This window comes from Pomacea canaliculata, linkage group LG3, assembly GCF_003073045.1.
Source record: "Pomacea canaliculata isolate SZHN2017 linkage group LG3, ASM307304v1, whole genome shotgun sequence".
Classification (NCBI taxonomy): Eukaryota; Metazoa; Mollusca; class Gastropoda; order Architaenioglossa; family Ampullariidae; genus Pomacea; species Pomacea canaliculata.
In genome coordinates this window covers 29551462-29573829 of record NC_037592.1, presented here as the reverse complement: position 1 = coordinate 29573829, position 22368 = coordinate 29551462, and the positions used below count along the sequence as shown (strand labels likewise).

Genomic DNA, 22368 nt, shown 5'->3' with positions numbered 1-22368 from the left:
TCTTTCTTCTGGTTGCTTTTTTTTTTCTTTTCCTTTGTATTTCGTTTATCAATAAACTAAGGAAAACGTTATTTCTTAAATTCGAAAAGCTCAGTTATTAACCAAATTTGTCAATTAAGCTATAGAAAAGAACTGGAGTTTATTGTATGCAGGAGGCGCGCTTAGGTTGGTAATAACGGTCATTGTGTTCCGTTAACTAAAACTGAAGATCAGCAACCAGTACCCAAAAAGCTTTTGTCAACTGATTAGGCCTTCAGGGCTGAGAAGTACTAGAAATGAAATTCGTCGCTGTACCCAATCATGGGTATCAAAGTGCACGACAAAGCCACGAGAAATGTGTTTTAAATTTCGTGTCTGTTAGTTTCTAACTAACCGTTTGAGTTTTTTTTTAAAATCTAGTAATAATAATTGGCTGTAGTAATTAGATACTAAGCTCAGTTAATAGCAAGTAGAGGGAAGAAAGAAAACAATCTGGTCTCTTCAGTTTTGCTACGGTTTGGTCAGTGTGAGTAATCAATGCATTATCAAAATTTTTGACATGTTATGTACTACTCATACTTACTACTCCTTTACATCTTCGCTGTTTCATTTTAGCCATAATCGTGACATTTAAGGTCCGTGATCTCATTGTGCAGCCAACAGATTTTTTTTTAAATATACTAATTAGATGTCCGCGGGTTCGTATCTGTGACTGGATCAATTGCTTGATTAACTGAATCATCGCTCACTCTCTAACTCACTGAGTAGGCTGACTAGTTTACTGTTTGACTTCAGGACTGGATGAAGCAACGAAGTTTTATCCAACACAATAATCTTATTAACACATTATGAGCACTATATAACTATAGAAAGTGTTGTTGAGGTATAGACAATAAAACAAAATCTATAATACACTTATTTTTTTATAATTTTCTATTTCCATTTTGTTTCATTTCCTCAGCTGCGCGGACTTTCGGCTTTGGTTCTCCACGGAGACAAGCTAAAGGCGGGTGATTTTTTTTTTTTAAATTTGGGACTTTTTCTTTTGTTTGCTTGGCACTGATCTTGTAAAGACTCGTCTGCCTTAGTACTTGTTCGTCCCTCCTTGTGTTGTTTTCTACGTTTTGTTAGTTTGTACATGCTTGCTGTGGTCAAAAGACCGAGAAAAAAAATTGTGTTTTGTGCGCTCACTCCTTTTTTCTATCTTTTGACGCGTGACAGAGACAATCGAAGATGAACAAGTAAACGAGTGTGCTGTGAACGGCATGTGAACGAACGCTAGTGTGACAGCTTTAAAATACATTGGTTCTTGTTATTTTTGAAACTTAGTTGGAGCTCGGAGCTGCGGTTTTGTGGCGGTGGTGGTGAGAATTGCTTTTGTTGTTGCTGTTGTTGAGGATTATTTTTGCTGCTTATGCTGCTAGTTTCAGATATCAGAGCTTGAAGTGGCTTCTTTATAGCCTACTAAGTCTGTGATCTTGCTTCTGTATATATGAAACACAAAGAACAACTCAAGGTGAAGGGGCGGGGCCACTCATTATCATTACAATGTGCACGTGACCCCTGATCATGATCACATGCTCCAGAAACTATGTTGAAGTGTTAATGTTTTGCCTAGACGTAGCTATGATGGTCAGCATTGACATTGGCGTTGTGTTGGGAACGTCACTCTGGCAGCTTGTCTTGTTTTTATTATCTCCCTTTTATGTCACCTCCCTAGAGACACTCTTAGGTCAAAGGGTATCAGTCGCAGAATTCTTTTTATATGCTTTGTGCTAAAAGCACGTATTCATGCAGATTATGAATGATTTCAAGTACTACTGTTATGGAAACTGATCTGCCGCAGACGATCGTGTTCTTTTCATGGGGAAAACACAAACAAGCGAAGAGATCGGTAGATAGGTAGATGGGTGGATAGTAGGTTCATGTACTTTTTCTTTCTTATCTCCTCTGAGGGCTCTGTAATCCACAAAAATTTTATAGATGTTCCACAATGCACAAAACTGTCTATGGCGCTGTGACTGTTCTCTCCTCTGGCCAGGTGCCGCAACTGTCGCTCAAGGAATAGCGTGATGATGCTGATTGCCGCTGCACCTGTGTCCTGGCAACCAATTTGAATCGTAGGCGGAAAATGTTTCCTACCTGTTTGTCCGTTTTTGTTTGAAGCAGGTGTGAGACAATAAGGATTTATATTTGCAGGTGCAGACGCTACCTGCGAATTTCCTGATTATCTTCAAAGTCCCGACAAGGACGGCGAACTGTTACCATGGAACACGTGGATGTGGTGGTTGTACCTGAGACATACTCCCAAGTGGTCAGAGAAGCAGGAGGTTTACGTCAAGGTGAGAGCCATGTCACTGTTTCTGAATGCATGACCTGGTTTGAGAGACTGAAACAAGCATTTAGTAAAGAAACAATAGAATCGTTTTAGGTTTTCTCCTACAGAGAGGACAATCTGTTATATCAAACAAAATAGACTCTACGTCATAAGTCTACATCTGTTAAAATTAGAAGCTTAGAACATGTGTCTTATATTGAGAAAGGGGAAAAAATGGAAAGATTGTAATACAGCAGTTGCTTACAACCAGGGCTCACACATGTGGCGCCATCGGGACCGACATAACCTGAAGTCATGTGACCGAAGTCCACGCAGGGTGTACTCTGCGACCACCTTTGGCGACTGCACCGAACGAGAGCTTGTGTACAACCGCACGTGCATCACGGAGCATACCTCTGGAAAGTTCAGGGTTATTCAGTACAATGCTGACAGGTAAGGAGTAAGATAATCTTAGATGTTAACCGACTGGCCGTTCGTTCGTTGGAGTGCGTGCGTGAGTGAGTGAGTGGGTGAGTGAGTGAGGGGGTGAGTGAGTGAGTGGGTGAGGAGGGCCGTAGACCTGCTTTGACACTCTACAGACAGTCGTGAGTTGGAGCATTTGACGAGCGCGCTCCTTTGATGGCTTTGTACGGACTGCCCGCAGCCATGGCCCTCGGCCTCTTCCCCACTCTTTTATATGTTAGGCCTCCATGCATCATTGTGTCACCGTTAGGCAAAAGCCAGCAATAACTTTCTTCAATGTCTGATACAACCCCGAACGAAATTAACCCCTAAGCAACACCATTAACCTTAATTCCCCGTTGCCATTCCGTTCCCCCGCTTGATCTCATCAACTAAGATTTGCATGCCACTGATTTATGTTTGCCTTGCCCTATCGTGTGATGATAACTACCGTGATTTGTTTTTTGTTTTATACCTTTTTTAAATGATTGTTCGTAAATGTCCTTCTGAGCGGTTGAATTGGAGGGTTTTTCTTCCCTTTGCAAGAAGTAAATTCTTCAGATGAGTTTCACGATGAGTTCCAGGACAAAGCAAACAGAAAGATGTTTGAAGCGGAGATTAGTTGAACAGAGAGACGAAAGGGGTATGAAGCAAACTCGTAATGGGAGAAAAAAGTAGCAGCAAGGAGATTGTAATAATAGAACTGTAAAATACCAGACTTTCGACTGGAACTGAGACGAGACCGACTGCTTTTTGTTTTCTTTAACTATGGCGTCAGAATATTGGCGATTGAAGGACGCCAAGCTAGACTGGCGCAAAATAGAACAAACACAACATTAGTATTCAACTTAGAAAATAAACACTTCTAAACATTTCATGAACACCTGTTACGCGCAACTTATTTTGAGTCGCTGTAAACTAAACAACGGAAGAGACAAAAATCTAAAACTAATATGTACTTAAAGAACAGCAAAGGAGAGGAAGCCATATGGGAGTTATCCCGCCCTGTCGACCAAAACAAACAAAAAAGCATGTATGAGCATGAAATACTATAAATTCTTTCCTTTTTTTATCTTCTTCTTCCTCTGACCAGGAGGCTCAGCTTTATCTTTGTCGCGTGTTGCAGGCACCACTCTGGAGGAAATAATATGCTTGTTAATTGTCTGGAACAAATTGTGCTGCGGGGTGTATCTGGGAATTATTTCGGGCTTTTTTTCTTAGTAGTTTTTATTTATTACCTCTTGGATCGCTGTCACCTTGCGTGTCGGTGTTGCGTGGCAAATCTGATGTTAACAGGTCGCCTTACAGGTAATGACACCGTGGACAGAGTTCACGCACAAGCGTGGAGCACACCTACAACTACCATTGATCTGCAGCTCAACTAGATGACTGCCACGCACGGGAAGGGGGAGGACAGACAGACAGACAGACAGACAGACAGACAGACAGACAGACAGACAGACAGACAGACAGACAGACAGACAGACACAACAAAGAGGTGCAAAGCCATTTATACGGAAGCAGTGGTCTTTTTTTTCAGGCTACACATACTTAATAACCGTATGTAAGTGGCATGTTAACATTTCCTGATATACTAGGCATTAAAGCAGGTCTGGGTATCATTTAAGACGTAATAAATATTTAATTCTGGATAAGTCATGCATGAGAGCGATCTCTTACGTCTTTGATCCGATGTCTTAACCGTTGCAGAACCCACCGTTTCACCTGTATGAAATTCGTTCGACGCAGTGACAACGTTGTGCAGGTGTATGAAGGTGAGTGTTAGTAGTGCATTATTGCCCCAGTTTGGTTTTTAATTTTTCTGTTGCATCGAACTTGCTAAAGTATTCTGTGTGAGTGATACCTCTTCTACTCCGTAGTCGTGAGGTTACTACTGTCTTTTTGCAGGACTGAGATATGGCAGCGTCCAGTTTGTTTTGTTTGTGTTTTTTCTGACAATTCTTTTAAATATCATATTCCACTTGTGAGCTGCAAGAGTCGTCTTTCGTCAAAACAATGGTGACAAAAGTTTGTGGCTAGCAATGGCTTTGTAAGTATCAAGGTTGCCTGAAATGTTTTGATCACAACCAGTGTATTATCATGACGAGTTTGTTTTGTGTGTCGTACTGTCTTTCTGAATAGCAGCTTGCAAGCTTGCAGCTAAGCCTTTGCATGAAAGTTAAATAAGGAAATGTTAAGCTTTATCTGAAAGTACAATTAACAAGCAAATAAATGATCATTTGAAAAAAAATAAAATAATAAATTTTTCAGCGGTTTGGATTTCGATGACTGATCACGAGAATTATTAAAGATATTGCAATGACATCTGACAAAAGCAAAGTACGGCTTAAACAGTTTTATCTTACTTAAACTGATTTTAGTCAGCATGTTTTGTTGTTTATTCCTTGGTTAGTCCTTGAGGAGTATAGGGCCGCAACAAACACCAAACACACGATTCCTCTAACATTTCTCGAGACAAATGAGTAACTTATCGACCTGGTCATTCCCTTAGCACTCAGAGTAACTCTTGGAGGACTAAAAAAAAAAGAAGAGCACGTTTGTACTTTGTCAAATTATGTGAGCATTCCCCTTTAAAGGCTTCGAAGAATGCGGTGCATGAGCACGAGGACCAGAAGACACAGACAGAGCGGTCTCTCACATTACGACAGTGTAGTTTACAGACGGAGGAGTTATTTATTGACGAACTTTCCAAGGTGAAGAACAGGGTGACTGAAAGTAGGGATGCGTCTTCTTGTTGCTCTTTTCTCCTCTTTTTTTCTCTGTCTGTCTGGCTGTCTGTCTCCAGGTGCATCCACTTGTAGATGGTAGCAATGTCTGCTTGAATATTACAGGGCCTCTGAGCGAGTCCAACGATGAGGATTTGTGTGACGACGACAAAATGTCCCTTGATGAATGGCCCTGGGTTGGTAAGTGAATCATGAAGCTGTGCAGTAGCTGTCATTTTTTTAAAGTGTATTTGTATGTGTGTGTGTGCGTCTAAACGTATATTTATATTTTCTACTTTTGCTGATGTCTGTTGTAGCAAATCTGTTACTACAATACTAAAACTCTCTCTGTTTCTTTCTTCCTTTTTTCTCCTTTCTTTTTCATAAAGTATGTATGTCCCTTAAACCAAACTAATTGTCGGAAATTCACTCATGTGAAATGACCCGAGGCTGGGCAACATGCAACCGTCTTCAAGGAATCCGCCATGATGTGGCAGGTTGTGTGAAGCACGGTGGCACTGATGGTGTAGCTGTTACATTATTGACCTCTGCCAATCCTTGCAAATAACCTATTTAGGACTAAAAGAAGACAGCAAAGGGAAAATGCCGTCAAGATGTCCCCAAATCTTTTTCTTAATTTTTGTCATTTTCTCTTTTCTAGTTTATTATTTTCTTTTCTCTCTTTCTCTCTTTCCTACATTTTTCTTTCTTGCGTCTCGCTACATACGTGGCTCTGGAAGTGTCGTGTGCAGTAACGGTGAATGTCAGGCCGCACGTGACAAGACTAGGGTTGTGTTTCTCCGAGTCTCTCAGTGCAGAAAGCCAAGGAGAGAAGAAAAAAAAAACAGTTCGAGAGGAAATTGACGACAAACGTTTTCAGAATAGCTTCTCTCCTCGTCTCGCCTCGTCACTTTCAAAGCAAGCGATGGCGGCATGTAACAACGACACTGTCTGGCTGTTTGCTCAAAGTACAGCTGTTAAAAGTCATTGAAAACCGATCAAAGCAAACACGTGATTATTGCATATTCCTGTGAACTCAAACAATATTTTAGAAATGCTTGTTGCGTTGAAATGGCGTTAAACCGATATAAGCCATCGTATTAGCTGCTTGATGGCTACACGGCAAGATTCGCAAATAATGTACACTGCTCAAACACATGCTTTTTTCACCAGAATAAACATACGCAGATTATTGAAATGTTGTTATTGGTTCATTCACGAACTATAACCATTGGAGGGGTTTTTTTTTCATTTTTTTGCGTAAAACTTAAAAAAAAGCTTTAAAATAGTTTTTATGAGTCTGCCGGCTCAATTTATTTGTCGAGGTTTTGCGAGAACGAAGAACTACATCTGATAACTACATCGCCCACAGCAAGGGGCTCGGCAGCTTCATCACTACAAAAGTACATGCGTCGAATTAGTGTTCCAGCCGAGCGTGACAACGATGCTGATTCTGATAACGATACACCATTTCTTGGTGTGCCAGCGTGCTTTTATTTGGTTTTGGTTTGGTCTGGTGCAGACTTAAAACTGAGGGCTGATTCTGTTTATATATATTCAGTTTTGTTTTGTTTTTGTTTTTGTTTTTTGTTTGTTAGTTTGTTTGTTTGTTTGCTTGCTTGTTTGTTTGTTTGTTTGTTTGTTTGTTTGTTTGTTTGTTTGTTTGTTTGTTTTGGGGCTCATCCGATAAATAAATGTGGTTTCTCGACTATAAATAGTTGACCGAAGCAATTGAGACCAAATTTATGTTCATGTCAGTCTAGCCGTCCTTCTCTCCTCGTCTTCACAGTGGCGAGTGAGTACCTCACGTCAGACTCGGTCATGCGGGGGTCGCCTGTTAATTATTTCTACAACTGCTGAATGCCATGCTCCAGAGGCGAATCTGCAGACATGCTTAGTTTGACCGCTCTCTAACGATCAATCCACAGCGCCTATTTAATCTTCTACAGAATTTCCCCCCTCTTTCCCCTTTCCCCGCGCCACCTGAACTCAACCGCAAAATCCCACTGTTTCCCACACACCCCAGACTACTTTCTACAAACTTAGGTTTCCCTCAATGCAAGGATTATGTATAAGGTAAGATAATTCCAAATCTGTTAGTGATTAAAAACCGTTTTCATCAGTATTTGCCGACCGCAGTAGCAGGCGGCAAGAACGAACATCAACTCAAGCATGACGCATGCTGTTCGCTTTTTTTTTTTTTTCTTTAGAAAATTAATTACAGTTCATAGAAACAGTATCACATACAGCTCCGCAAAAAACCCACTACAGATCGCAGCAAGTCAGTTTGCCTGTCAAGAGCTCCATGACGAAGAGCAGGCAGAACACGAGGCAGAGTGGGAGCGAGAGTACAAGAAGCATCATGGCTTTTACCAGCTTTGGCGCAAGCTCTGGTTGAGCATTTTGGTCAGGAACAAATACCGCCTCTCATTTCCACCCTTTCTCGGGAAGAAAAAAAAGGTTTATAACCCATGGTTGGGGGATTCAGCCAGCGCTAATGGGGTACGGAATGTTTGTCTGCATTTGTGCCTGTGTTTGACTTGGAGGCACGATGAATAGGAGGCAGGCCCGTGTGAAGTGTGATTTGCTAGAGACCCGGGGCATTAAAAACCGTCCATTGAAAAGTACAGAGTGTAGATCGAACTGATACAAATCTTTTATCGGTGCTGGCGGTGCCATCTTTCAGCTCCCAGTAGCTGCAGAGGGTGACAGTCGAAGCGTCCTGGGATAGGACCCGAAAGGTGTGCTTTTAGCAGATGAATGGACGTGCGTCCGTGAAAGACCTAGGTGTGCGAGTTGCCAGTACATTCTTTCGAAATGTGTTTTAGGTGACATTTTATCGTCAATTATTTAGGTTTTACTTGCCGGTTTCTCCTTTACTTTTTTTTTTTTTGTATTTTCGTGGGTCTTCTTTTACATTTGCCTATCTGTCTTCTCCTTCAGCCATTTCTTTGTCCATCCATGTCCATCTATTATTTCTCGGAGTCGCTTACGGTAGGAAGAAGAAAAAGCTGTAGTGGAAAAAAGAGGACAGGTCTGTGCATTAATTACGGGCCTGACCAAGTAGCTCATCTGAAGTCGTGTTTTCAGCTGATGCTGTTGCTGTATTGATCTCCGCTTCATCTCCTAATTCGTTGGAGGCCCTGCAATCTAGTTGAACTTGGGTTGGTTTTTTTTTTTTTTTCTCCTCCTAGTAACACTTAGCTACAGAACATCAGATCCGATACCCTTTTAACGTGCAGATCAAACGCTTCACATATCTGGGGCCATCTCATCTCATCTCGTGGCATGGTTTTGATGTTCATGTGCAAAATTGATCCCGTTTCACTTTCCCATAAATGCAGCATCATCTTTTGTACGCACTCAATGAAGACATTGCTCGGCATTCTGCTGATGGCAAGTGGGTCGTTGTTTGACAACTGATGGCTCTTCCACCTATCCTGTAAATGGACGATGAGTCTTTGTTTGATATTTGGCTGCCTTTGTACCCGAGTAATAAGAGCTGGAAAAAGCTAATGAAGTTCGGGTTACGTGTCACGGTATGTAGATGGAAGCATACAGTAAATGCATAATAATAGCTTACAGCGTATTTATTTATAGAAGAAAGGACACGTGAGCTGATATTTGTGTTGAACAAACTGAGGCTATTTATAGTTCACTGCTCATCTGTAGTTAAACATTTGTATAAAAGATGGTTTGTATGTCAAAGCAAGCTGCTCTTGCAGTGTACAGTCCCTTCAAGTAGGCGATCACAGGGGCTTAGGGCAACTGAATACAAACCCAAAGGTGCACGCACTAGCCGGTTCAAAACCCGTGTGACGCATCCTCCTTTCCCCAGATAGGGCGTTGGTACCTGTCTTCTTAGAGACTTCGGAAAGGTAAGACAGCAAAGGAGAAGACATTGGCACCGCTCTCAAAACAATCTGGCACCGATTAAATGATGGTTCTAACACCTTTCTCTCTTGCGACTGTGTCAGGACTACCTCTACATTGTCAAGAAATTCATGACATGCGCTCCACCTCTTAGCAGACGTGAGCCGGAAAACAATTTTCTAAAATATCTCGGGTAAATTATTGAATGTCACTTATTACTGTGTGCAGTGCATTATCGGCATTCTGTGTGCATTTACCTTACTCAGGAAATACAAAACTTGGCTCAATGATTAATGCGAGACTGCATTTAAAACAAATTTGGTGATAGTCTGGAGACTTGTTTATCAGTTTGCTCTTTTATTGAAACAGCATTTAACGTAGTGTGTGTTCCAGTGCAACGGAAGGTGGAGATATTTTGTTTTAAAAAAAAACCCGGGGAAGGGGCTGAAGACATCACAAAATTACCCGCTGTTTTATGTGCACGACTTGTCATTTAATACTAAAATGGCAGATTAAAATTACCAAAGCACATTTAGGAATAGTCATGCATAAAACATTGACCATTCTGGAGTCAGGATATACTTACCTATCGTCTGTAGCTACAGATAAGCTGCCTTTTATTCCATTACGTGGAAGCAATATGTTAATATTTTGTTTGAATTATGATACGTGGAAGATACTATAAGGTTTTGTGTGGATAGTATTTTGAAATACACAAAGGAATCACAACTTTCCGAGGATGTCTTTGCTGGAAAAGTATATATTTACCGCCTTACAATGTTAATTAAACTTCGTTCCCTCTCCTTAAATCGTCGTAATCATTATCAACTCACCACTAACATCAGTACCAGGGCTACCAACACCCTCTCTGTCTTCACCCAGAAGATTAGAACCATGGATGTGACACCCATATACACACGAGAAAGGAGAGAGTCCCGCTATTTGTCAGTGACCATGTATGTCAGGGGGCCTGAGGGCGATAAATGTCTGCCTGAACTCCGAAGCCAATTTGTACAAATTACGCTTTCTTAACCTTACAGCGATCGTCTATTTTTTTTTTTTTTTTCCTTTCTTGACTTCCACAATCACGAGAGCCCCTGCAGAAGTAAGAATTACACAGCCTACAGGCCCACGCGCAAAGTTGTTGCTTCCCGCTAGGGGGCGGGCTAATCGATTTCGGGCATCCCCCGTGTCAACTTCCTGTCCCCAGCAGCTCAAGATGTCTTCTAATTTCCGCTGACCGCCGTCACGATAAGGCAAGAGGCAGTATAGGTTTCAACGACCTCCACAGCCGTGAATGAGCATACAGTACGGTGGCATTCACATGCCATGAATGAGAACATGACAGAAGGGAGGAGTCTCATGAAACAACATTTCTCTTTAATTGAAATACGGAAAACTATAACTGTAGCGTGATTTTTTTTTTTTTTTTTTTTTTTTTTTGGTTATTAAGACTTAGGTTTTGTTTTAGATATTAATTTGCTGGGCTGCCTTTCTAGTTATATTAGCGGCTTTGTGATTTGATGGACCTAGCTGTAGGGAGCACACACAGCTTTAAAGGTTGTCGTCTTTATTAACTTTTATGAATTCATTTTAGCGCGCGAGGTTCGTGTCGGGAGTGTATCTCGTGTCGCGTGCGTTTAAGCCGTGATCGTCGTTCAGCCCCTAAGACCCTCGTAATAGCCTTTTTCTTAAGCATACGACCCTTCCTGTATTTATAGAAGTAATTATATCAATGACGTTTAAAGCTGCGTTTTCAAACGGACAAAGCTGCTTCTTTTGATGCTGCAGTCTGTTTATTCCTTAACGAGCGGTGATAAACTGGAAGATCGCCGTCTTCTGTTTTCGTGGATTTTTGTAGAAAATCGAACCGGGTTTGATCTCGGTCTTGCTGTGCTAGAAGCGTATTTACCTTCTAACTCATTTGGCACCGACACAGAGGCCTTAACCCTCATCACAAAAGGACCCAGGTTGATGAGTTATAAATAAATGACCAACGAGCGGTCAATACCTTCAGTGAAATGTCACCTGGACGGCTTCGTGCTGCGCGATACCCGGCTAGTGAATGCAACTTATCTAGTTCCGGTGAACCGTTCCTTCCGAAAAGTTTTCATTTGGATTTCATTGCCGTACATGTTGTTCTCATCAAATAACAAATTTGAATTCCTCAAATTTTGCAGGTGGATTTTTGCTTCTGTTTAGAAATTTGATGGCTGAAACAATACTGAAAATTAGCTGAAAAAGAGCTTATCATTAGTTTTAGTTTACCCTTTTTGTGGTTTATGTTCTGATTTACTTGCTTTTTATTTCAAGTTAGTTGTCAAAGCTATTATTTTCAAGGTAGAAAATGAGAAAAAAAATGTTTTTATGATGTCAGAGCCAAAGACGAAAGGGTCATGAAAATATCAAAAGAGAAAATTGAACCAAAAAATATTTATATATTACATGTGTGTAATATTACATTTTTTATTTATAATTGTTATATATTAGGCAGTTCCAAACTTTTTTATCAGTGCCTTGGCATGTATATTAGTGAAATGGAAAATTGTGATTTTAAGTAAACGACAATAGGCACTGCTTTTTGTTCTTCTTTGAGAGGATGCTCCTTTGGGACTTCTTATATCTGAGAAAGATAGATGCTCGGGCAGGATTTTTTTTTTTTTTTTTTTTTTAGATTCGCCGGAGTGGTCATAAAAAGGAACAAAGGTGGTGGAAGTTTTCGATGAGCAATGGAACTAGCCCGACAATAACAGCCAATCAGACAGCAACACGCGCCCGTCTCCACATTGCAAATCAATGGCCGCTCACGTGCCGCGTACCCTTTTCTTCCCACTACCCAACACTTCTCCCACATGTCTGTCTCTCTCTGTCTCCCTCTCTCTGTCTCTACACCCTTGTTGGCCACTGTCGAAAAAAGCTTTTCAGCGTTATGGAGCCCCTTTCCATTTTCGCCTGCTGAAGATTTCAGGAGGAGGGCTGAGGTGAAAAGTGTATCGTCCTCAGACCTGTGGTCATCCTTGGGGCGATCCAGTGGCGCCCTCGCACTCGCTGCTAGTGTGCCCAAGAAATCCTGCCCCTCAGTGAAGCGACTTTCAGTCGCAGGGTGGATAACTCCTGAGAGCTTGGGAGAAGGGGATGGAGGATGCTGGTAGGCAGGCTTGTGGGGCAAGGGAGGGTGGAGGCGGAGAGAGCTGCAGGAAGCAGGACATGTCTGAGCGGGTCCCAAAACTAATGAAGCAACGTGTTGCAGTCCCAAAGGCTTCAGTGTTTTAAGTGAACTATCACACTGACTCTCATTCCAGAGCGTGCTGCCTAATTCAGGCGGCTAAATAGAGATGCGAGATAGCCGAGCGCTGCACGAAGACGCTAGAAGCTTCTTTTTTGTATCGAGGAGTGAGAGAAGGCAATGTAATCTGGCGAGGAGACGAGTATAATACGTCATTCAGCTAACTCACCTGGGTTTTACGCATTGTCCAATTTGTCGGACTAGAGGGCGGTAAAAGGTTAAAACCGTTCGATTTTTCCTCTCCCACGGTACCGAGACTGAATTTCAGTTCAAGGGACCGAAAAGTAGAAGAATGTGATTTTTAATCAGATATCCAGGATCCGGAAAAAATTAGTGCCGGTTCACCTGCATTGTTTGGTGTGTAAAATTTGGAGTTGATTGTGTACGCATGTATAATGTTTCCATTCACCCTTTTTTAAAACCTGAAATGGGTTTTTTAAGTTTATGTGTGCACTATGTTTCAATATATGCAAAGCTCGAGAATAAGGTCTATTGCTTTTTTTCGCTTAGAGTCCAATAGTTGAAATAAAACAAGTACCGTGCAGTCTGAACAGCACTCTGTCTCTCTTGAAGAGCACACAGTCAGCAAGGGCAGCACACAGTCACCTCCGGGATCTGAACAATCTGTCCATGTCAGAGAGCCGTGTGAGTGGACATCAATCAGAACTTAATAACTGATTTCTGATAGGAGAACACAAATGAGGATGAGAGACGCAGTGTGTAGTTCAAAGCAATTTGACTGCAGTCCAAGTCACAGAAGGCGCATGCGCTCTCTCGCGGAAGTGGACAGCGAAGTTCGGTCGTGTAGAAAATATTATAACTGACTGAAAAGCAATGATGGGATGGACTGGGACTTTGGATGACAGTTATCCGAATGTCAACAGACTTTAAGCTTCTGATGATGAGGCCGTGCATTTTCAAAGGTGCGATGCGTATCTCTGTTTCTCAATAAGCAAAATAGGAAAACAGCAACAACAAAAAAAAAAAAAAAAAAAAAAAAATGAAATAGTTTTCTCCTTTTCTCACAGTGTCATGAGTGTTGATTTGACAGCATCCAGTAGGCGAGAAACAAACACATTGGTAAAGCCAGAAAAGTATAAAAGTCAGTAAAAAAAACCCCAAAAAACTAGTGATTTGAAATTTCTTTAAGTTCTGTTAAATGTAATGATGACAGTGTAACAAGCTGCAAGTCACGTGATACAGACTTTTTGGTCAATGTTTTCAATCCATCCGCGTATTTCTGCTATTTTTTATTTGTTTTGTTTGGTTGGTTTATTTTGAGGGTTGGCATTTGTTTACCTCTTTATAGCCAGCACTATACCACTTTATGTCACAGAGTCCTGATACAGATGTAGTCTCTGGTGAGGTGTGTCCAACCCACTGTGACACGAGCTGGAGAATCTAATGCATCAGATCAGTCCTCAGGCGATACAAATGTTATATTTGTTGCTGATGGACATCTAGAAAGGAAAGTAATATGTGTGTACTGGACCCAAGCCTGTCAAGTCAAATGCGCCATGTTTTTTTTTTCTGAATCCCCCTCGAAGAGTGGATTCCAATAACAGCACCACAAAAACAAGTTAGCTAAGAGCAATGAGGGGAGGGGAAGCAAATCAGCTCTTTCAAATCCCAAAATGGAACCAGGTTCGTATATCGTAAAAGCACTAAGGCTAGACGGTACAAGAGATGTAATGTCTACTAGTTCTGCTCAGTGTTTGGGCCAGCAGATGACAGTAATGTCCGTGGACCACAAGAGTACATCGATGGATGCATGATCGCTGGTTTGCTCTTTTCTTACCCCTTACCTCTGGAACTCTTTATTTCTCTGACTCTCACCTCGATCTTTTGCAGTACAAGTGTGTCCTAGCATACACCGAGCTTTGAATTGTCTCATGCACCAACTCTTCAGACACCAGTAAATTCCAGACAAATTCCTCATGAGACAAAGAGTTACATCATATGTCCCAGCTGCAAAGTGGAGCCCTCGACCAACAACATTGCCCTGTGCTTCCAGTGCAGGCTATTGGACCGTTCTGATGGATCTCGTACGAACTGTCTTTATGCAAAACCTCTAAGAAAAAGACAAAAACTGCAGAGTACTCCTGCTATGGATACCGGGGCACTATGGAATCCCAAGTAACAAAACGGCGGATCGGCTTGTAAGTTTGGATCAAGAAGACAGCAGCTTGACTATAACATCACGAGAAAAAAAAAAGAAGACAGCAATATGACCCACTGCCACATGATGCTGAGCATTTTTTTTTTAGATAGAACTAGGCAGTGGTCCTACGTTTACTTCCGACTAAATGAATGTGAAGCCGGAACCTTGCCAACCTGTATTTGCGACCCAAAGAAACCAAAAGACTAAACATCCAAAATTTGTTCTTGCTGAAAGCAGAGCAAGATGTAACATGGCCATCAGGCGCGCCGTTCCACAGGCGAGAGCAAGCGAGACTTGAATGACACTGAGTCATTTGTCCTGTACGTTGGCCTGAGCAAATAACGTTGTCAAAGAGAAGAACAACATGTTACAAAATGGCTTCCTTTTGTGCTTTCTTCTGGCATCATGGAAGTTCCATTACCATACCATGTCTTGCTATCCTCCCTCGTGAACAATGTATTCTTAAGGACCTTATTAAATGAACAAAACAAACATTTGGCCAAGTTTGGGTTAGTTTTTATGTAGCCGTCATGTAACAGCTTTGCCGAACCTGGACAAAAGTTTGTCAATATTGTGACTGTTACGAAATGCCTATATCGTATTCACTAGCTGCTGTCCTACTTTGCTCTCTTTCTTTTCAGAAACAGACAGCGAGACATCTTAGTCTGTGCAATTCCAGCTGTCGCCAACGAAACCTTTTCCTATTTTCTTTTTTCATTGCTTGCGTGGCTATACTCGTCACGCTGTCCATCTTCCGTTGTCTTGTATAGTCAGCAGTGGACAGCTCTCTCTCTCTCTCCTCTTCTTCTTCTCAGCAATTCTTTTCCCTTGAAAGGCCTCTCTAGGCGCGAAGGCTGGTTTACACAGAGGAGAACCCCTTCTCTCCCCGACCAGGCCTCCATTCGAACCCGGCATCTGCCGCCAGGAAGCAGACGATTGTAGACAAGGATAAGCAAAATGGAGGCGAGCAAATTTAGTTTGGATAGAGCTCGAAATACCTAAGGCTATGAAATAGAATTGAAGATAGGAGATTGGAGTGGCGTACTGTTTTCTTAGTCCGTTTGTCAACGTCTGCTTCTTGACGATTAGACTGTGGGCCACGATCACCATCCCCAAGTGATGAGGTCGTGGGCAAGGAGGAAACCTCGTTTGAACGCCTGGCTCAGCAGAGCGATAATGAACTGCTCATGTTTAGGAATGCAACCAAATCTTCCCAGGGATTGTGTTCGCTCGCTAATCATGCAGCCATTAGCGGCTCACGTCGCTCTGATAAGAATAAAGATTTTGTTAGTTCTTTTCTTCTTCATAGTCACAGGACTCTCCCCTGCCTCGTGTCTCACATCACTGAAGGCTATCCCCAGCGACGAAAAGCGACTAAAAATAAAATGTAACAAAAAACAATAAAATAAATAAATAAAACGTTTACAGTAAAATCCGATTTAATACGTTGGTCGTTAAGTCAAAAGAAGGAGATCATTCTATTGAGTGGGTCATGGGTCGATAGGCTGCAGACCCGTCTGGTGCCGGTCTTTACCGTTTGTCAGGAACACATGCCATCTTCGCTGCACAGGAAGCAAGCTCGCTGCCTGCATCGATTGCAGCTCAAAGATTCACTGTCTTCTCACCTGATCTTGACGGTATCATCAAAGGCAGATTGCCTCCTCGTGGCAACCGTGGGCGAGAGTGGCTTAACAAAAAAAGTTGCCTTCTAAATAAGAAAAAGAAAAATATAATAATCAACTCGGAGTCAATGTTTAGTTCCATCGTCTACAGTAAAAACGATTTTTTTTTCTTTTTAAATATGATGTAAGTCTTTTATCAGCAATATTGGTGGCGCGTGTCTTTGCGAAAGGATTATGAGAAGCAGCTCTTTCTTTATTCAAATAATCCTCGACAGGCAGTCGGAGACGAGCGTAATCTCATTCAGAAGTGGTCGTTCGCAGGTTTGATCCGCAGCGTCAACGATCGAGCATCCACACGGCCAGAGCAAGCCAGTCCTCTGACTATATATCTTGCTTAAACCGAAAGCTTACAGCCAACCGTTTCTAGCGTCCTGTCAGACAGAATTTCTTGTATTTCTTCAGAGAGTGGAGGATCGATTATCTCGAACACTGACAACAGCAGAAATTGTAAAAGTCATTAATGGTGCACTGGGAAAAGGTCAGGCTTATATGCGGACATGTTGTCTGGGTTGATGGGGATAATGTCTGTCATAATATCTCTGTCTCGAATTCGTTTTTCTTCTTTGATTTTTTTTTTCTTCATCTCTGTCTCTCGACTTGTCTTTCAGCTTTTCCCAACTACTTGCCTTCCTTCATCAATGTCGGTCCTTTTCTCTGCCTCTGCATCACTTCCCCTAAATTACTATCATTGTCTGAAATATACTAATATACATGTTGCTACGCTAAAAATTGCAAGCAGGTTAATCAGGGGAGCAGGTGGACACACGGACCGATAAGCAATCAAATCGGGGTGGGGGCGAGCGAAGTCGGGGAGGAGGACATTAACAGACCGGGAGACAGTCAATGCAAAGAAACAAATGAGCAGCCAGGCGCGATGAGACTGGTGATGACCGTTGAAGGAGGGGAGGACGGACAGACACTCTTTATAGAGGGTTGCGCCAGTATGTGTCCCATCATCGGCATGCACATTGGAAGTGTGTGTGTGTGTGCCCCCGGTAATCATCCCTGTTTAACGGTCGGGGTGTGCTAACACTTCACCACCGGCCCCGAAAGGGCCTGGCAGATGCACGTGCGCAAGGAATTATGTTCGTGCATTACCCGATAATCGATGTCGTACACGGGTACTGACGGGTCTAGAGAGGGGGACTGGCAAGATTAAGTGTCGAACACATTTAGACCCCACGAGGAGTTGCGACAGTTTGTGAGTCAATGCGATCACGTGATGCGTGCGTGTCGGGTGGTGTGCTCTGTTGTTGGAGACAAATTCTAAGAGGGGAAAAACTCTGAGACGCCGAAAAGTAGGCAAAAGTCAAAGAGGTTTTCGTTTCGGGCGAGGCTGCTCATCTATTGTCAGGTATTAATCTTTTTTAACCAGAAAAGTTCCTCCGATCTAATACCGTGGCGTCATCGGCTTCATGGCGATGCGGTTCGTCTAGTCGATACGCGCAGACTGTGGGATTTTTTTGGAAGGAAGGGTGTTGGAAGTGGGAGACCGGGTCCTATACTTCTGTCACAAACCCGATTAAATGCACATTTGTTGAAAGGGTGGGATAGAAGTGCTCCCTGTATCAGTATAGGAAGCTCGATTGCTGTTTCGGTTGTCATCGTTGTTGTCGCTGTTTCTGTTGCTGTTGCTGCGTTGCATGTGGCCGTGTTGGTGATAGTAGATCATTTCAACACTTACTACAACACTTACAACACGTGTGTGTGTGTGTGCCTATCACTGTACACTGCGGATGTCAATGCATGTGCGTTGATCTTTGAGCGCGAACGTTGCTGTGAGAGAGCCGTGAATGAGGCGACTGGACGAAAGGGAGGGACCCGGATGGAGCTGTTTATTAATTACACCATCATCCATGACGCAGATGATAAATGTCTGCGCGCATGGCCAGGAAACACAACATCATTAATAGAAATCTGCAATCAGTCTTCAAACCATTTCCCTAGCTAGTCTCTTTCTGATTTCCTATTTATCACGTAAATTGAATGTGCTGGATTGATGTTTTTGAAGTAGATTAAACTGTGAAATAAATAAACAATATAACGTATTTATATTTTAGCGGAATGGCACCAGCGTCCTTACATCTGTCATGTCAATGGGGGCTTTACGTTCAGGACTATCCGGCGTTTGACCAATGAGGTGAGTCCTTTCGATCTTTGTTGGTAATGGCGAGGAGGGAGGTGAATATTTTATTAAAGATTTCTAGTACAGAAGTTTAGTATCACAGTTTACTTAAGGGATATGTCTCTAGGCCATAGGTCAAAGAAGACAGGATTTGGGGGATATAAATATTTTAAGGTCTAACGGTATATCTTGTTTGAAGACCATATATGGCTTTATTTTAGAAATTTTGACTTTTGCTTTTATACAAATATGATTTATCAGATAGTATGGATTCAATCCCTTTGAATAAAGACGTTGAGATTTCAGTCTCCTGTTTTTAAAATAGACATACACTGCTGATATCTCTTATCAACAAATAATTGTTCATAAATGAACACTCGCAAGCAATCGAAAGGACGGACAAAAAGACAGAATATTTTCAATACACGCTCCCACGTGTCTGCGTCCACTCCACATAAAATCTAGAATAAGCCTGCGCAACAAAAAAACGAACGAACACTGGCATTCAAACAACAAATAAAAGCGCTCGTGCCGACTTGTTCGTAGACAGCAGACATTCCCCCCATCCAGCCAACAAATCTTTGCAGAGCAGGAACATAATCCACTTACCCATTGAATGGCATTCCGTCCTGAACGCAGTCCTGCCCACTGGTATTCACGCATGTCTCCAGCACTAAACCCGGTTTTCAGGAATGTCTAACGCTAGTTCTGTGTAAAATAACATGCTCTAATGCTGGTCCTAGTCTCGCTTCCAGAACAGACCGATCCCACAAACGGAACAAATCCCAAGAGTGTCGATGAAACAAATACTTCCATATGGGAAACGTGGATTAGCGCGGATGAAATGGGGGATCATAGAATGCTGCCGAAACAAAACCAAGCACCATTAGTCATAGGAACGGAACCTGTCGACCCATACCACGGTAGAGGGAGTAAATTGCAACCTAAAAGCGGTAGAGGCATCTTACTGAGTGTAAGCTTTTGTTGATGTGTGTGGAAGGGAACAACAACTTGGTTGGTTGTTGTGGCGGGAAAGTGCTTCCACCAAAAGGGGATTTCGCTTCATGAGAAGAGAGAACCTAAAGAACTCCAACGGCTGACCATGCGAACAAATGTCACGGATAGAGAGTATCCTGATAGGAGATTCGAACCCAGGGCTTCTCACTGCAGTGTGTGAGAAGCGATTATTTTAACCGTTACACCATCGGGTAACCCCCTGTCGACAGCTTCAAGAAGAAGATGGAGTTTGTGTCCAATGGCGCAAAATGTCTGGAAGCGTCAGAAGGGCGGAGCCGAAGATCTTGCTGTGTTACCTGCATCTCTGGGGGGGAAGATATAACCATATTTGTAACTGCTGCTAGCATCTGACGCCTCCAGAGAATGTCAGCGCTGGGGAAGGAGGGCAAGCCCTTCCAGTCGATCGTTGATTCACCCACACTTCCTCCCTGGGGTGAAAAAAATCAACACTAATTGTGGGTTTAGGCTAATAACGCTCTATTATGTTAGACGCAAGGCCCCGCAGAAGTGTTTGTCAGCCTCTGTCGGTGTTGCTAAGCTGAGTGACAGGGCATTCATTTCTCTAGAGTAAGACAGTCTAAAGCTCGTTATAGCAGCTCCGCTTTTTTTTTTTTTTCTTTCTGGAGAATAGTGTGCATGTTGGCTCGTTGGCATTGAGACTCGTCACCAACTTTTCTCTCTGCGTCGTACATACCTCAACTCATTTTTTTTTTTGTTTTTTAATAGTAAAACCAAGCAGAAAAAAATCAACAGTAGACATCCACTGCACCGTTTTAGATAAACAAAAACAAAAAGTCCTGCTGTCAAAGTATTGCGCTGAACAATGCCAAACTTCTTGCATTTGTCCCAAAAGGATGGTTTCCAAAATGGAGAGAAAGTTAAAGCTTGATATTATTTGTGTACATGTAGAATCGGTGATAGATAGGCCTTTACATGAATTTGAACGATTTTGCACTTTTCCTAAAAAAGAACCGTGAGAGAAACTGAATTTTTGTTGATGATCCACACTGTTACCTCACAGCATATTGTGTATTCAGTGGATGGGCTAGCTCTGTGGCCAGCTACACAACACACTTCTTACCTTAAACACTTTAGTCCTTAAATCTAGATATCCAGTTTTATAGAAACATGGTACAGAACACAGTTACTTTTTTTTAATTAAGCAATACTTTCGTTCTACTCAGCACAAATTTTCGTATCCACTTGTGCAACGCATCTTAGAGGCATTGAATAAATTTTCGAAAAACGTTTCTAACTTTGCTTCCTTAAAACTGTTTTAGAAACACGTTGTGCGACTAGCCCCTGATCTCCATGACAAGAAGCCTTGAGCTCAATCACTTGAAAATTGTGTAGGTTTGCCGATTTACCTTTGCTCTGTAGGTAAATATAGAATTCTCTTTACAGTAAGAGAAAGTGGAAAGGGAGGGCAGGGCTTGGCTTGATGTTGCTGAAATACAGTCAATCATAGACATTAACCTCACCCAATCGCAGGCGTTAATTTCTTGTTAACCCTTGTTTTACAAAGGTCAAACAAGCTGTATCATTCGCATATCTAACTGCGCTTGGGGATGCAAGATGTAACATTATTCAGCTTATATTGTGAGATTAACTGGATCTTGCATTCGAATTGCCTCCCTAAGTTGACTCGTGAACCGAATCAACAATCTTTGACCTTTTCTCTGATTGTTCTTTGAAGCCATAACTACTTAGCTTATAAACTCAGTGTACAGGCGATGCTTTGATCCACCTAAAAATATTCTTGGATTCGCATTCTTTCTTTTGGTCAACATATTAGACAGGACTCCGCGGCTGCATCCAAGGTGTGGGTCCCACCAGTGGAAGACGAAGCGTTCTCGTCCTTTTATCTAATGGAGATTTTCCACCTGAAAAAGAAAGACCAATTGCATCTTTTTTTGCTTCACTGCCTGGCGCCACCCGTCCGTGCTGTGCATACAAAAATATTGGCTGTGGAGATTCCACTTCTTTATCCTACTGATAATTTGTCCCCGTCATTTTGCTCAAGTCGTGTTGCCCACGTCATCTAACGAACCATGGACTCTGTACTGACTCTTCGACCGTGCGTAAGATAGACTTTTCCAGAGTTTTACCTCCAGGATCCGTTACTCGCCTCCCCATCTCTTTGTGAGCTATAGACCTGGCAACACGCCAGAACCGCTTTAAAAAAAAAATATGAAAGTGGCTGCTTGGGTTCTTAACGGAATATTAGGCTGCTGCCGTCTTTTGAGATCTTGCTTGTGCAGTTGGACTTCCTTTGTGACATTCTTCTCATCTGAATCAACGATGACGACGACGATGACGACGACGACGACGACGATTTAAAAGATTTTCAAATATTATTTCAAATAAGCATTAATAGCATGCATTTATAAAGTCTCTTGGAATGACAGACGTAAAATTCGCACGATATTAAAAACATGTTTGTTGTTGACAACTGTCGCTTGACAAATGTAAATAAACTGTTAATCGAAGTGAGTGTAGTAGTACATAGAGACATCAAAACCATTTTAGTGTACATGTATGTCGTCTGCACGTAGGTCTTGAGTGTGAATACAGTTTCTACCATTACAGTCTCACCGATCTTCAAGAATAGGATCCAGTGTCACGTTGTAAACCCCAGTAACAGCTCTGTAAGAGAAATCTTGCAAAATCTCCTTTCAGCGGATGGATGGTCCAGCAATTCCGGGAAGGACTGCGTCTTAACGCTCTGTACAACAGATTT

The 22368-nt window shown here is 42.1% G+C and overlaps 1 protein-coding gene across 2 annotated transcripts in view; it reads left to right on the top strand.

Annotated features, from left to right (window-relative positions):
• Nucleotides 1-22368, top strand: part of LOC112559332 — an 85622-nt gene that overhangs the window by 40787 nt on the left and 22467 nt on the right. Inside the window, exons 3-8 of one of the 2 annotated variants that reach the window (XM_025230475.1) lie at nt 941-985; nt 2179-2321; nt 2568-2749; nt 4469-4533; nt 5611-5685; nt 18547-18626. In XM_025230475.1, coding sequence (XP_025086260.1) covers nt 941-985; nt 2179-2321; nt 2568-2749; nt 4469-4533; nt 5611-5685; nt 18547-18626 — 590 coding nt within the window. The remainder of the gene's footprint in view (nt 1-940; nt 986-2178; nt 2322-2567; nt 2750-4468; nt 4534-5610; nt 5686-18546; nt 18627-22368) is intronic. The other variant, XM_025230476.1, reaches the window with a different exon arrangement.